The sequence below is a fragment of the Apodemus sylvaticus genome, chromosome 17 (assembly GCF_947179515.1).
Source record: "Apodemus sylvaticus chromosome 17, mApoSyl1.1, whole genome shotgun sequence".
NCBI lineage: Eukaryota > Metazoa > Chordata > Mammalia > Rodentia > Muridae > Apodemus > Apodemus sylvaticus.
The window spans coordinates 10276341-10293792 of NC_067488.1; the positions used below are offsets into that span (position 1 = coordinate 10276341).

A 17452-nucleotide genomic window follows, 5' to 3' on the forward strand; every position below is an offset into this window, starting at 1 on the left:
TATACTGTAATTCAGAATGGACACAAATTTTTCTCTTGGTTATCTCTAGTGTGAGAACACTCCATAAAGGAATAATGGGGATATGATAATGGGGAATGAAATAAATATAATACAATTCACAACTGATATTGAGCTGACTGCTTTGGCCCATTACCTGTTTCTATGTCTTCACAGGATCTGGTCTTCTGAGACCATTTTTATAGGGAAACTTTCTTCTATCAGACAGGAGAGTCTTCACAATTGTCAGGCATATACCTCAGCAGAAGTGCATTATGATTTACCAAAGAAGGGCAAGTAGCTTTTTGGAGGAAGAAATGCCAGTAAGATTTTCAAATATAACAATAAATGGTATATTAGTTCCTAATTTTTGAAGGCACCAAATCATTTCATTAAATTGTTGAAAAAAGCATACTTAATAGTTGGGGCTCATAACAAAAACAAAACAAAATCTGGGAAAACAGAATATAGCCACAATTTCTTCAACTTCTTTGTCAGGAAAGAAGACACAGGGCACTTATCCATAAAACCTCATTCATGGGAAGAAGTTTATTGAGACACTATTTAGCACTTCCAGCTTGCCCTATGCCAGGTGTCCTATAAAGAAAGGAAGGAAGGAAGAAGGGGGGCTTGGGTAGAGAACTGCAGGCCTTATCTGTAACTACGATGTAGAAGGACGTCTGAGTCACCAAAAGATTTGCTCCTTGGTCAATCTTGACATAGATCTGCTCATAGAGAATGGATGGGATATGTCAAAGTGGATCAGGTATATTCTGTAGGGGGCTCCTGCCTTTCATTACCTAGAGAATTTGCAAAGGCAGTTTCAATCCAACAGAGACCACAATGGTCTCTGTTTATAACAAAGAAAGTTCCTCTCTACCTACTGTCCAGAGAAATATCATCATAGTCCTGTGTTTGGTACTTTAGAGTTGGGGTTAGAAAAGAGAGAGGGACTGAGTCAGAGAGTCTGTTCTCTGGCTGATAAATGTTTAGTTCCTCATAAACATCCTCATTATACCTCCCTATGGGATGCTGCCATCCAGGGCTCACTTGTGGTTAGTCTGAGGAAATGAAGCCCACATGAGTCTCATTAGCACATAAATATTCTGATGTCCTTTCTGCATGAGCTCTTTGATGTTTAGGGGAAAACATGTGTCTTTATGATCTGTTCCTTAAAACTTAGAAGGATTTTTTTTTTTTGAAATACAAACTATTGGGAGTGGGGGAGGTGCCTTGGTAGACCATTTTGAGATCATATTGTTATTTAGCTTAACATTATTTATCACCAAATACTGTGCAAGGAACATTTAATACACACACACACACACACACACACACACAACTAAGACCTCAAGTAACTTATTGTCTACAACAGTAAAGAGCAGCACAGATAATAACTGGGCATTTTAACATATAGCTGGGTTGAAGATCATCTTAGACACAGTCCTAGATTTTAAGGCTAAGCAAATTGGGTTGCTAAAGCAAACAACTTATCTTTCAAGAGAACAAGGATGTCCACAACAGAGCAAAGCACAAGCCAAACTGTGGGAAGCCCCTAATTTAAGTGTCTTGGTTACAGTTCAGTTCCTGTGAAGAGACACCTTGACCAAGGCAGCTATTACAATGAAAGGATTTAATTTGGGTGGTAGACCTCCCCCAACAAACCCATCCTTCCTAATTCTTTCCTATTAGTTTCACTATCTAGGTACCGAGCATTCAAACATATAGGCAAGCATATGGGTATCATTCTTACTGAAACCCTGACAATAAGAAAATGAAATATGATAAGAGTGCAGAAGCAAGATGAACTGATATGCTTTATTGTATATCTTTATTAAGCTTTGCAGATTAAAATAAAACAATAACAAAGAAACTATTATTGAGGGGTTTTGGCAACTCAGTACTCCCTTTCTTTCTTGGAGTTATGGTTTTGAAACTTACTCACTATTTCAAAAATTTTGATTATCATGTTTATTATTGTGATATATGGTTAGTACTCTTTGATGCTAATTTTCTAATTGTTAACTGGCATCACCATCTCCCCAAGATGAGATAGTGATATTACTGTACAAATTTCCTCTGTGTTCTTCATGCTCTGTTGAAGAATCCATCCCCCGTTTTGTGCTCTTTTTAAGGTTCTTTATTCCTGGAGAGAGAAACATATCAAAATATTGACTCATTAATAACCCTACAGAAGACGTTAAACCAATAGTTCTCAACCTGTGGGTTGTGACTCATTTGGAGTCACATATCAAATGTACTATGCATCAAATATTTATATTATGATTCATTACATTAGCAAAATTACAGTTATCAAGTAGCAAAGAAATAATTTTATGGCTGGGGGTCACCACAGTATGAGGAACCATATCAAAGGCTCGCATCACTGGCACATTTGCAAATCACTGCTTAATGATCAGATGCAAGGAAGAGTTCATTGCTCTGGCTTATTTATCAAAGTAGAAAAAGCTAAATTTAGTGAGGAAAGGTGTAGAGATGAGAGCGTTCAAGATCTAAGCCTCCCGTGTAAAACATTTAGACAAGCTGTAAATGCAAAGTAAGGAAAAGTCCTTGAAATTTAAAAGCACTATTCCACTGAACTCATAGTGACAAGAAAGCTGAGCAGTCTCATTGTTGCAGATCAAAACACCCACTGTGTTCTCTTAGGCCAAGGGTCTACCCAGGAAGACACTGGATCCTCTCCTACTGAATACTCTTATTTCTACAAAGGCAATGAAAGAATTTATTTTTTTAAATAAGCTTCAGTAGAAAAATCTGAAGGTAATTGAGATGGCTTTTGAGATTTAAAGAGGTAAGACATCTTTTTACACAGCCGTTCAAGGTAAAGCAAGTTCTGATAGGGAAGTAGCAGCAAGCTATGCCAAAAGTTAGTTGATGAATGGTCTGCGCCAAGCAGTTTGTCTGCAATGTGGATGAAACCACTCTCTGATGGAAGAAGAAGGAACAATTACTGTTTGCCTTAGATGCTTTGGAGATCAAGTTAGCACTTTCGGCCAAAACTATGGTAGCTGGCAACTTTAGGTTAACACTCATGTCATTTGCATACCGAAAATGTCTGTGGTCAAAACAAACAAACAAAAACCAAACAAAAAAGCTAGAATGTTTTTTCATCTCCTGTCTGTATACTCTAATTGGACGACAGTGCCCAGATGACAGCACATCTATTTGCAACATGGTGTCTGAACATCTTCATCTCTCTGTTGAGAGCTACAGAGAAGATGGCTCTCAGAGAATCCGTGCCAATTAGCAATTCATCTGCCCACTGCGTATATAGTTCTTATGGAGCTGCCCAATGAAACGAATGTTGTCATCACACCTGCTGACACAAAGTCTATTCTGAAGCCTGTGGAGCAAGGAGGAATTTTGAGTTTCAATCTTTATCTTTAAGGACTAAATCCGTCGAGGCTACAGTAATTTTTTTTGATACATTTAGGCCAACTAAATGAAGATCTGGAAAGGACACAGTCCACATGCTTAGTAAAAACATTCTTGATTCATGCAAGAAGGGAAATCTGACAGCACTAAGGGGAGTTTGGAGATGGTGTTTCCAAGCCTCTTGGATGAGTTTGAAGGACTCAAGACTGTTAAGTAGGAAATAATTAGGGCGTGGTAGAAATATGAAGCAATCTAGAATTTGGAGTGAAGGCTAAACATGCGATTGAACTGCTAAAATTTCAAGACAAAATTGAGATGAGGGAAGGCTGCTTCTTTTTGATGAGCAAAGAAAGTGATAGTCTGATATAAAATCTATTCTTCCTGAAGGTGGCTGTGGATACTCTTGAGTGACCATGAAGGATCTACGGCTATGACCTCAGTGGATTTCAGAAGTTTAGATCTGGTTCTCAATGGAATTCTGATTGGGGTAAAGTACTATCAAATAGCATTGCACACCACAGAGAACTCTTCCAGGAGAAGAAACATAAATGGATTCATATAAACCACTGTCCTATTTTAAGCAACAGATATTCCACCCTCCAGAAAACAATGCTGATTAGTCAGCTGCCATTAGCATCATAGGGAGAGTCTCCACCCAGAAGATTATAAACCTCTGAGGTCTCAGATGATTGGGTGCAGTTTTTGTCAATGAAGTATTTATGAGGTTGTATACATTGTTATTTACTACAATGTTGCTGTCTAATGTTATTTCAGATGTACTTAATTACAGTATAAACAAAACATATGTACTCAGAAACAACAATAACAAAAACAGCTGTGAGTCATTTCATTGTGATAGTCTCTTTATTGTACTAATAAAGCTCCAGACTCACAACAGCACCAGGGCGTACTTGTTAAGGAGTCTGGGATAATTAAGGTGGACTTCAAAGAGAAGAAAAGGTTTTATGGGTGTTTATATTCACAGACACCAATGTTATAAGCTGAACTACACACAGAGGCAGCAAAGTCACTTGTTACATGATAGAATGAGACTTTTAAGTTGAGTGTTGGTATTATCCGTTTTATTGTTGTTGTTATTATTATTATTATTATTAATTATTTACCATAATTCTCTTTAAATGTATGTGATTCTGTGTGTTGGTGTGTGTGTGTGTGTGTGTGCGTGTGCGTGTGCGTGTGCGTGTGCGTGTGCGTGTGCGTGTGCGTGTGTGTGTGTGTGTGTGTGTGTGCAGGCAAGCGCGTGCGCACGCGTGCTTTCCAGACACAACATGGATATGGAGACCAAACTCTCTCTTTTTCTCCTATCCTGGGACAGGGTTTCTGTTTTGTACTGGATATGTCAGGCTACTGAGCTCTCAGGTTTCTGAAGTCTCCTGAATCTGTGCCTTATCTCCTGGAAAGACGTCTGAGATTTTAGATATTCATGCTATGTTTTCAGGTTTTATGTGTATTCTAAAGGTTCAAACTTGGGTCCTTTCATTTTTAGATTAAACACTTTACCCACTTACCTGCTTTCCCATCCCTTAGGGATATATGGGATGAAAGTCCATCCAAGAGCCTCTTCATTGTAAAATCTGTCACTTCCTAATCCTCATCCCTCGACTTCCCTGTTTTCTTCCATCCTCTAGCATCTCCTTTGAAACCCCATTTAACCTAGCAATCCTCAAGTGTTAATGCCTTTAAGCCACTTGGCGATCGTATGAAATGTGTTCAGTCCTGTAGGTTAGTCCCTGAGATTCTGCATGTCTCTTTGGGTCTTGGTCAGCTCTGTTACCCTGGAAATCAAGATGGATGTCACTCTGGTCACAGAGCCGTGCTTTTCATGCATTCATCCTTGTCATGGGATGTGAAGTTGAATCTCTAGCTTTCTAATGTTTTTCTCAAATATGACCCATGGTTCGTGAATTATAAAATCAATGCGTACTGGGCAACTATAATGCTCCTCCTCTCTGTGGTCAGTTCCCTAATACCTGATGCAATGTCCTCACCAGCATCTCCGGCCCAGTCCACTGGCGTTCCCCTGTCTATTCATTATGCAGCATTGTTTGTTATTTTGATGCTCTTGCTTGCCTGGTCCTTAGAACCTCTCATGTTTCATTGACCATTTTCCTGAGTTCTCAGTCACTCTGAGTTCTCTTTTGAAAAATATGTGAGATGTAATAACTCTAATTTTAGTTTTTCTAGAAATCCCCTTATTATGTTTCTTTTAATAAGCCTGATAACAGACACTCAGTTACTAACTAATTAAAATAATGACCAGAGAAAACGAAGAAATATTCACCTTGACCTCATTAGAGCAGCCAAACCAACATACAATAGTCGTCAATGGAATTTTATAGCCTTAAACAAATACGAATGGCAACAAACACATAACGGGCAAGGATAGTGATTACAGAGTTGGGGAGACAGTGCTTGGGGTGGAACCATGAGGATCTGACTTTAGATTCCTCAGACTCCACATCGAAACAGATATGGTAGCTGGCCCCATCAGCTTTTCTATGATGTGTTGGGAAACAGAGGCAGAAGAATTCCTAGGAGCTTGTGGGCCGGCTTCTGTAGCTTACACAACAGTGAAGAGCAAGAGACCTGCCTCCACAAGGGAGAATGGGAATAAGAGCAAGCTGTTGGTTTTCTGGCTTCTGCTTGAACAATAGATTTACCAAGTTTTTTTCTCCTAATGAATTCCATTCAAATAATACCATTTTTTTCAGGTAATGTGGGGAAATAAAAATAAGTACAAGATGCCTTCTTGACTGTGAGTGGAATGTCTGCCTGGGTTATATAAGGAATTCAAGGCCAGTTGGAGTATCTCAGTGAGACATGTTCTCAAAATGATAGTGATAATGATAATAATAATAAACAATAATGTAGTTTACGTGTATTTTTATGTGTATGTAGTAAACAATAATGTAGTTTACTATAAACACTTTTATAATAGAACCTGGGTTGAAAGCCCAGAGCCTCAAACAAAGAAAGGTGCAAAGCCATCTCTTAAAATAATGTATAGGACTGTAATATACAGATAAGTTAAGAGAGTCAACTTATGGATATGTAAATGCAGGATGGCAATCAGGCAGTGGATATGGACAGGAGGGGAGGAAGGGAAGAACTGGGAGGAGTAGAGGGAGAGAAGATCATTTTCAGGATTTATTATATGGGAAAAAATTCGTTTTCAATAAATGAGAAAAATGGTAAAATGTTTAAAAAGATTTTCTCAGAAAAAGGGTTGAGAAAACCGAATATTTTGATGCAATCTAGATAATTGATGCAAAGTTATTTTGTACACACAGATTTTGACAAAAATACCATCTTTTTAAACTTCAGAATACTTCCAAACGAGGCTTGGGAGCATGGGTATACTGGTGTATCATCAATTAGTTATTGGTATTTAACAAAACACTCTTAAACATGTCTTAAAACTACCACCTCATACCCTTCTCATATTATGAATGCTATCTAGGGAGTTAGGATGATCTGAACCAAGTTCTGCTGACCTCAGTTTAGATGAATCATGGAGTTATAACTGTCTGCAAGTCAGCTGGAAATTAGCTTGTCTAGGGTGGTCTCAGCTGATAGATTTAGCCTTGTCCTGAGTGGTCTCTAAGCTCCCATTAGCATGTCCTGGGAAGACAGAGGAAGAAGAAACAGTATCTTTTCAGTAATCAGTGTTGAAACTGGTGACAGTTTGAGTGACTGTGGTTGTGATGGGGGCAGCATGAAGAAGAGAACTGAGAAAAGTCTCAGTATCTACAGACTTAGTTACTTAGTCTCCAGCTGAGTGCACACACAGTACGTAAGGCAAAGGGATAAAGACACACTTCTTGTTTGCTGTTTCCTACTCTTTATGTCAAACTCAGATATCCAATGTCATATGTCAGGGCAAACATAAAATCATAGAGTAATGATATTGGAACAAAACCCAAACTCTTGGTCTTCTATTGTTATGGGTCTAAGCTTTCTTGTTTACTGCATGCCAGAGTGAAATTTTTCAACAATTTCACTTGTTCATGTGGCAAGTTTTATATTGATTCCATACTTAACACAGGTTGCAAAGTCAAGTTTATAAAACATGTAATTAAAACAAAATGAAGTTGCACAAATTATTTTCAATTTTATTTTAATGAAATAATGTAATGTTATAAGGAAATTTCCATAGAACTGACAGTTTTATTGAAATAGAAATTTAAAGACAAATTTCTAGTATCTAATATTTTCACCCTGCATTAATTAAATGCAAAAGCTATGCATGTTGCTACACACATGTTGGCATGATACAATGTACACATTACACTGCTTTATTATAAATAACTGAAAACAGTATCTAATTTTTCAAACCCACATAACAAAACAGTAAATATGATGCTTTTCCCCCTTGTTTCACTTTATTTTTGTAATATGGACTGAAGAATAGTTTACCTTACCCAAGATTAGTTTTCAAACATCTGTGGGAACAACAACAACAACAACAACAGCAACAACCACAATCACAAAAATATTCATTTTCTTTCATCTAAATGAGAAGGAAGATTTTAGAGGGCTAGGCTTAGAGCTGTGAATGGGTCACCAATAGAACAAAATGTCTGTAATGCCTGGACATACCACTTATAAGGCAAAGCAATATTTTATGCACACATATAAATATAAGAAAGATGTAATGGTAAACATTAAAAATCGTTTCTTAAAAGCATGAATAGCTTTCTTCTCCCAGATGGAGGAAAGCCACTAAGGCCTTGTGGCTGCAGTCATCAAGATGTATATTTTGGTACATGTACATTACAGAAAGTCTCCTCTGAGAAAATAGAGCCAGGGCCTATATTTAGTTCTCCCCTTTCATGTTTGATTGAATGAATGAGATTTTTACTGTAATCTTGATCATTTATGAACAAAGAGCAAATCTTGATAGAATACTGCAGTCACATCAGGTTATCACAAAATCCTGTGTCCAAAACTTCACCTACTACAGATTATGCCATAGGGGCGTCTTAACTAAGGCACTTATAGCAGCTATCAGAAAATTCCTGATCAAATGACTGTAATTTTTCTGTATTTCTTTTATATAAGGGGTTATGCCAATTTTCTCCACTACTATTATTTTACAAGATAGAAATTGCTTGAAGAAACAGAGCCTGGAAGAGAAAAACTATGAAGAGTAATTTACTTAGTCAAAGAGTATAGTAACTGTCTTGAAACACTCAGATTCATAGTCATGAATAGATTCATAGTCAATACATATTCCAGATTAGACAGGTATTGAGTTTAACATGGACAGGTGTAACATATGTACAATGATATTTAAAATTCTTCTCTTATTTGTAGACTTTAAAGTATAACTCATGTAAAACAACCCAGAGTAGGATCTATTTAGTAAGTACATTGCAGTTAATTAACAAAAATTAAATTAGCATGAAAAATCTGAATGAAGAATTGAAGGCCTACAAACACTTTTAAAAAATAATGCCACACATATGCAAATACATGTAAGAAGATCTATACAACGGACTCTTCCAACTCAAGTGATCCACATATTGCTTTCCTATATAGGTCAAGGAGAACGTTAACTGCATGCTTATTGCTTTAAGAACTGGATGATAACATTTCCAGTCTTTATATATACTCAGGCTCTAAACATTCTTGTGGATCAGTTCATCTAATTTCATGTAAGTGAATACTCACTGTAGCATGAGCATAATTTTCACTGGTCATATCCATTCTTGATTATATTTTATATCTTTTGAAAACTGAATCCCCAGAAACTCAAGAGTCCTTAGGCACCTTCTACCGCCAACTCTTATCCTCCATGCACTAAATTGTATCATGGCTTATAAGAACAGAGTTTACATTTGAACACAGGAAAACTGAAGTCAGCTAGTAAATACGGTACTGGAAAGGGGCAGGTGAACACCACTAACTTTTAGCCAACTCAGTAGCCAAAGCTTTTCTTTATGTCCCTTTTGTGCAGTGACATATTGTTAGCAGGAGTTCCTAGAGTGACACCAGTTCACCTCCACAATCCATCTTCAACAGATTCTGGCAAGCCTGTTACCATTTTCTTTCATGTCCATTCTTTGCTGTTCATTCTTCTCTTGCTTCTACATGGAAACAAGTTGCATTTATCATCAGGGTGTCATAAGTTCAGAATGTGATCCAGTAGCACTTCAAAGTGCAGCGAGCTGAGCAGTTTCTTCCCTTTTTAAACATGACAGTCGGTGGCATTCTCTGGATATAATCCACTCAAACGCAGTGACCCAAGTGGAGACTCTGTTGACCTCAGAAGGCTCCACATCCATGGTCAAGAACCCAGGTGACATCACATTACCACTTGATGCTGGAAGGAAGATAATGCTGGTTGTTTCTGAAGCTTCCAAATAACTTCTCATCCAGGAACATGCCCAGATTTCTTTGCAGCTTTCTAATACTGGCAGAGCACCTTCAAAAGTCCAAGGGCCGGATCATCATGGTCGTGGAACGTAAGGAGTAACTGGGTCCTTTGAAGTAGTGCCATTTTATCCCATTCAGTTTTCCATGATTTTGTCCCGCAGTGTAGAACATTCCATTTAGATTGGAAGGGCCACAGGCATCAAACCACCAACCTGAAAAATGAGCCAATGGAAAAAAATGAGAAGAAATAGAAGCAGGTCAGGTTTAATACTTAATCAGTGTCGTGAGTGACAAGAGACTGTTCAACTTTGTTCTGATTATTTGCAAACAGGAAACCTTGAAACAGTATCCTCCCAGTAGAAGTGTTCCCAGTGACACTTTTAAAATATGTATGTGTAACCAGAAGGAGGGAAACTCAGGCAAACCCACTTTCTGTGTGACTGTGTTGAGACTCCCTTTCCACTATAATTATGCAGTCTCTAAGCTTAGGTTTTAAGATAAAGCCAGGCCTGATATGAAAGTAGAATTTGACTTTAAGTCTCTGACAGTAAAATAATTATTAGTGTATTAGTGAATTCAGAAGCTTAGACAACTGTGACTCAAATGATAAGAAAATATTTCTTTATTTTATAATTTTTTAAGAATTAATCCTAAAATTAATCAGACACTATAGTTTTTATGATGCTCAAATCTAGCCTGTCTATAATTTTATAGCAAAATGGGAGTGTTTCCAATAGTGACCATATAGTTTATATTTAGCAATATTTCATCTATGATTGTTCAAATTGTTTTTAAATATAGTAGAAGGAAAACTACACAAAAAGTAATGTGGCGGTCCAGTGCTTACACAGTCTGTTAGAATAACTGAGCAAGCTAGCTCTGTTTTCTTGATGAACTAAAGTTTTAGACTTTTCCGATAAATCATAGTTCTTTTCTCCTGAAGTAACACTATTGAAGTCTTTAGGGAGAGATTTATGCCAGAGACATTCTAGAATATTTTTATTTGGATACACTTGACCTCTATTTGATTGCAGAGCTGTACCTAAGGGACTAATAGCTAACTTAAGGGAAAGTTGTCCAGCTGCTGTCTGATGGTAACATGAGCATTGTCTTGTAGAAACTTTAGAAAAAGTTCAACAAAGTCACACTAGTTCTCCTTACTTTCAACTTGAGAAGGTTAGTACAGCTGGGGCATGTTTATAAAGTCACACCAGGGGCATAACTAGCTGCCTTTGTCACCAGTCCATTGGAGTAAGGTATGTCTGATGGGTTCTGAGAGGTCCTGGTTTCTGTGTTGTATGCACATAGTCTGAATGTTAACACGGCCAAAACACAAGGGACAAGAAAGCTCTTGTTTGGCACAAAAGAAGGAATCATATGATTCTGTCTTTTCTTCATTATAATTAATTCGCTAATACTTTGTCAGTATTTCTAGCAAAAACACATGATTTCTCTTGCAGAAGATATTCTAACTTTAAGAAGCTGATTTATTGAGAACATTCTCTTTAGGAGACCAAGCTGAAAGTCTAAAATGAAAGTCAACCTCCTTGCTTCTGTGTTTTCAGTTTCTTCCAATTCTTGAGACTCTCTGGTGGCCTTACTCAGCCATTCAGTTTTGCCATTGCTCCTTGTATCCAAAGCAAAGGCTCTAACTCAATAAAGAAAGCCATGAAGGGTCTCAGAACCATATCTTGAGTTGCATTCATGGACTCATGTCAATTGTAAACATTATCTGGTTTATAGAAAGTCACAACAGTTCTAGAAAAAAATGTATGGCAATATACAAGGCCTGGCCATAAAGGATGAAGTCATGGGACACCCTTGCCTGACCTTAGGACAGAGATAGGACTTATGTATCCTGTGAGAAAATACGGAAATCTATCCTGTGTGCTTTATCTAAGAGGGGCTCTAGAGAGCACAGTGTTGGTGGCATTCTGGAGGCATTCAAAGAAAATTGTCACTGCTGGGATACTCTCAAGAAGAAAAATTGTTTCCCAAAGAGCAGAAGATTCCAGAATGAAACAACCCAAGCTTTTGTTCACTACTCTATGGGTAAATACTTAGCACTTCACCCAGTTGGGCTTGCTAAGCAGTGGTGTGTGTGGAGGCTGCAGGCTTCTCATTCACTGGCTCTGACAAACTAGTTCTTTTCATGAAGTGATTTATCTTAGTGCAAATGTGATGCAAAAGTCATCATGACAGCCATGGTGCTTGCCCTCACAGAAACTGTACGTCGAGTGAAAAACAGGAACAAAATGTGTCAAGGTAGTTACTGATGATGATCAGAAGTGACATGATGAAAATAAGGAGATTCTCGTAGTGTTGGAAGAAGCTGATGTTGCGAGAGGTCTGAGGAAGGAGGCAGCTAGGGAATGATGAGCAAGGGTTTTGGGGACTGCAAATGCCAATGAGAAGTCAGAGTCCAGTCTATGTGTTTACAGACTATCAGAACCTAACTGTAGACTACACACAGTGAACAGAGACCTTCAGGAGATGAAGGTGGAGAATGGCCTCAGAAATCTGAATAATCCCTGTGGAAACATTAATATTTTCACAAGCCTACTTGTCTATTATCAGGCAAACAAGTGATATATTCTCTAGCAATGGGAACTTGTATTTAACCAAAGGATACTGATCAGTCAGCTGAAATGTTGAGTTAAACAGGGACAGACTCTATTCTATATGGACTGCCAAAGACATTCTGGCCATATGAAATGGTATGATAAGGGGGAAAATCAAGTCTAAAATCAATTTCACACATACTAATTCATGGGCAGGCAGAGAAAATGGGGACTTAATTAAAACAAAATTCCTGACTTCAGGGCATTTGTATTGACAAAAACTGTCAAAAATTAGACAGCAGCTATTAAAACTTGTAGAATGAAAGTCTTGTATAAATAGGCTAGAGACTCTAATTGCCCAAGAAGCTTCAAAAATATATTCATTTACCACTTGCATCGGATCCAGGAACATGAATTATTGGCCAGAAACCAATTCTAAATACAGTGTGTACCCTGGAAGAGCAAGAGACTGTCTGCCAGCAGCTGGGTTTGCTGAGTGCCAGTGGGAAGGAAGTTTGGGGAAAACAAATAGAAGAGAGAACATAGAGTTAGTTACTATGTTTGGGAAAGTTTCTGTGAACAGTGGGGAACCACGAGAAAGGCGAACTGAGAGAAAGAAAACGTTGATTGATATTGACCTCATTGGCCAACAGCCAGGAAATCCTGAGTAGCACTAATATTATTTGATATTTACATCTTAGTTAATGTGTATCGCTGACTATGTAATGATACTTAGATATGGTCTCAGTCTCTTATCTTGTTTTCCAAATGGCCTTACAGAGAACAAGTTCCATTATAGAGACATCAATGCTCAGAAAGTTGAAAGAACTCTTCGAAAGGTGACAGAGTACATGGACTATGTCTGAGCTATTACATTGCAGCACAAGTAGAACCAAATAAGATGGTTTACTGCTTACGGCAACCTATATAATTTTATCTAGGTACGTAGTGCCACATAGACATACAGGGTAAGAGTTATAGTAAGAACAAAAATACCCAGATGCTCCACATGCCTTATGTTGCCACAATGAAGATAAAGGTATAGATGTGTTGTTTTTTTAAATTATTTCCTCAATGGGTCTATTAGAAAAATATGAACATAACTGATATGCAAATGAGTACAGTTCATTATGATCTTAGTATAAAACATCGTATCTCTGAATCTAACATTGATTGTTTATTGAAGGAATTGATATGATAAGGGATAAAAACTTGAAATATCCAGTTAATTCTGAGGAACAGTGGGCCACAGTATTATACAGCAGTTATGACAGCTAAGATGGTTAACTTACAGGGCAGAGACCAAAACATAAACATCTCTCATGAAAAATTCAGTTTCTTTTTATAAAATATTCTCAACTTCAATGTAGAGGAAGCAGTCATTTTTATGATGCAAGATTTTGTTCTGTGCATTAAAACAAACTAACAAACAGGGGCATTTCTTTTTGTCAGATAATTGTAATAGTTTTTTTTCACTTGTTATCTTTTTACTAAAATTTCTCAGCATAATCAAACCTTAAAAATGTATATATCCAGATGATGGAAGGCATGGAAGTGTAAAGAACACAAATGTGTAGCATTAATGTGGCTGAAATTAGTAGCTACTGTGTACCACACTGTTGGCCTGCATGAATTTCTGCAAAAACGACTACAGGGCCAGAGCCTATAGTTTACATCAACAAGCTGTGAGATGCTTGAACTGTAACACCCAGGAGTAAGAAATTGTTAACTGTATACTTTGTTCTATGCTTTCCTTAGAGTAACAAGTAGGAAATGCATTGAGAAGTGAACTGGGAGACTGAGGAGATGACTCGGTCAGGAGAATGCCTGCCTGGAAGCATGGAGACCTGATTTCAGATGCCAGCAACACACTTTCAAAGTGGGACAAGTTGGGTGAGATAATCCTAACAATTAGAGTAGAAACAACCAGACCCTTGAAGTTCATTGCCAAGCTAGCCTGGGCTATTCATGACTTCCAGGTTCAGTAAGAGACTGTGTCAAAAAATAATAGTATTTTTAGTGGAAAGTGAACAAAGACAGGTATTGGTATTGACCTCTGACCTGTGACTAACCTACAGTCCCACCACCCACACCCTCCCATACACATGCACGACTGAACGCACTAACAAACACAGTGCGTTTAGCCACACTTGCCAAGTGGTACACAGGAAAGACATTTGTGCTCAAAGGAACTCAGCGAGGCAGTAGAAAGACAGAAGAGAGCAGCTTCCACTTGTCACTGGGAGAACTGATAGAATGTCTCAGATGTTCGAAGGCTGGCAACTCTTCACATAGGCTCTGCCAAGCATTTTTCATTATAACCTGTAACCTCATGTATATTTTAATAAGAAATCCGAGACGCATGTTTCTAATTCATTTACACTTAACTCATTAAAAGTTAGTTTTGTAATAACTATCTCAGGCTTCCCAGGACTTTAGAATTATTTGACCCTTTTATCTTTGAAGCAGAAAATTCACATTTTATCACTAATAAATGAAACTCTGCCCAGAAAATAGAAATTGGATTCTAAACTTTCTACCCAGGAAGTTCAATTTATTTGAAAGTCAGGAAATCCAACTCTCACAGATTCCCCCCTCCCCATCCTAAACAAAACATCTCTCAGAACTTCCTTTTTAAAGGTAAAACATACATCACAGTGAAAAGATATATCTGTGGGTTGCTTTCTTTCCCACTATTAATGCATGCAATCTTATTGTCAATATGCAGAAGAGACTCCACAGAAAGTAAGACTTTCCTCTTCATCCATGTGGATGAGGTGAGGCTGAGTTAAAGCTCTAGGTGCCATTGGTATGACTAAGGTCATATAGAGAAGGTACATGCTTGTGTAATGTGTGATGTGCTTCACCTTCTGCAAGGACCAACTTCAGGAACAGCTTCCGGACTACTGTGAATGGGAGAAGGGCCTTTTCAGAGATCTGTCTGTCTTCCTTCTGTCATCTCCTACTATATGCATTCCTCTGTGTGCGTGTGTGTGTGTGTGTGTGTTTCACACACACATGAGCGTGTGCACACACACACACACACACACACACACACACGCACGCATTTTCTTGCCTGTTTTTTGTGATGAAGAGTTATTTACTCTGGCCCATGATATTGAATTTATTTAAATCCTGCACATGGACTCATTCTGTCTTTCTCCTCCTATGGACTTCAGTTCACCTTTAAGCATGTTGAGTGAGGAACGGCTTGGGAAAATATTCTTCCATCATTTAAATACAATTCCTTCATTCTCTTCAAATGCCTTTACTCCCAACAGAAGCAATCCAGGCAATAGAGTGATGACCTCTGAGGCTGAGTGCATGTGTGCAGCTCTTACTTTTGACACCAGTTCTGTGGGCACAGGCAACTGACCTCACTTTTCTGTGTCTCGGACCTTGTGAAAGGAGTTAGTAAGGCCTGTATTTCCCTAATGAAAAGGGATTTGGGGAAGCAGAATCTGAATGATGAAACACAGATCATTTAGGCTAATTGAAAAAGTCTGTGACAATCAAATCGAGATACTTACTTTCTATGTCTTATGGATTATAACACAAATAAAAGTATGTATTTGGTTATTTCTCACAGATAACTAATTACTAGCCTGTACTTGTAGCATTTTGCGACCAGTATAATTGTTCATATAGCTTTAATGCCTTCTCCTATACATTTGTGAATGATTCTCCCAATGGAAACAAATATACTACACACTGGAAAAACAAAAATAAAATTCTAAGCACTAAGTTTGGGATGATCAACTTGATATGAAAGTAGGAAGACAAAAATGAAACTGTTTAATTCTTCTTGTGTTTTGTGAGTCTTAGAGGCTGATATCTATTCTTACTAATTGAAGAAACCTTCAGTACTGACTGAACTCATCATATGTGTCTCACATGAAGGCCTTCTGAAGATCCAGTGATAGGTAGCACACAGTTAGCATGCAGAGGTCATACGGCTTGGGCAGGTACAGTTTGCACTAAGTTTAAGATGTGAGTTGAAATAAGAGAAACTCAATGTAGATTTTCTACACCCAACATCAGATAATCTGTAACATTTAAACATACCATGTAAGGATTGCCAACAATCTCATAAAACTTTGCCCAGACCTTCCTGACTTAATAAAAATGCCAACTTGACTACACTTTCCCAAGGATTCTGTCATTTCCACATCAACCACCACACACTTGAAGAAGTAGCTCCTCCCCCCACCTCTGTCTTTGTCAAGGTTGGAGCAGAGTAAGCTTTTATCAACCACTGTGAGCATCTGGTAAGTCCTAGCATGTAATGAGAAATTTATGTTTATGGCTTTATCTGCTCTTTTAGGACAGAACTGGAAAAAATGTCCTTTGCTAGCTTTAGAGATCCGTGCCTGTCAGCTGACATGGTTTATATGTGGGAAAAGAGGGCAGAGTTTATACCACAACAGATTCTTTTAGAGGAAGGTTAGGTCACATTTTTACATAGTTTTTATATTATATACTAAGTATGGAAATCACATTGAAACAAAACTTACATAAGGAAAGAAAAGTAAAATAAAACCATGCTTATTTGCTTTTTGTTGTTAGCAACTTCTAACAACAATTGTATTTTATTATAACCTTTTCGGCAAGATTATTTATATAATTATTTGATACATAAATTGACTAACAACTCACGTTTAGTAATTGAGGTGTAGACTGACTTTTACAACTGTTTAGTTCGAAGATTCTTGATTTAATACTAAAGACTATGTTCCAGTTGAAAACAAGTTTACTTATTTTAAAATAAGTGACAGTCTAACGGTAGAAGCTGTTTATTTTTCTGGTTTTGGATTCATAAGAATTTTTTTTGTTAAGTATTTTAATTACTATAATATAGACAAACAAAAGCATGCATGGAATGGCATTACACTTGCTTTGTCTTAATGTTAACTCATAATTAAAACTGATCAGTTGAACTAAAACTGATGACTCTCTTTTGACTTGGGAGTGCAAAGCAAAGTCTCTGATGGTCTAAGGAAGTGTTCCCTATCTCTTTATCAGTGTCTCCCATCTACCACAGACAGAGGTTCACAGTACTGCACTTTAGACATGGAGGAACCTATGGCAAAAGCTGAGAA

At 37.7% G+C, this 17452-nt stretch overlaps 1 protein-coding gene across 3 annotated transcripts in view; it reads right to left on the bottom strand.

Annotated features, from left to right (window-relative positions):
- Positions 1–7550: 7550 nt before the first annotated feature.
- The window catches only part of Angpt1 (angiopoietin 1), a 248282-nt gene continuing 238380 nt past the window's right edge, over positions 7551–17452 (bottom strand). For all 3 annotated transcript variants that reach the window (XM_052161178.1, XM_052161177.1, XM_052161179.1), the window contains exon 9: positions 7551–10004. In XM_052161178.1, the coding sequence (XP_052017138.1) occupies positions 9844–10004 (161 nt within the window). In that variant the 3' untranslated portion in view covers positions 7551–9843. The remainder of the gene's footprint in view (positions 10005–17452) is intronic.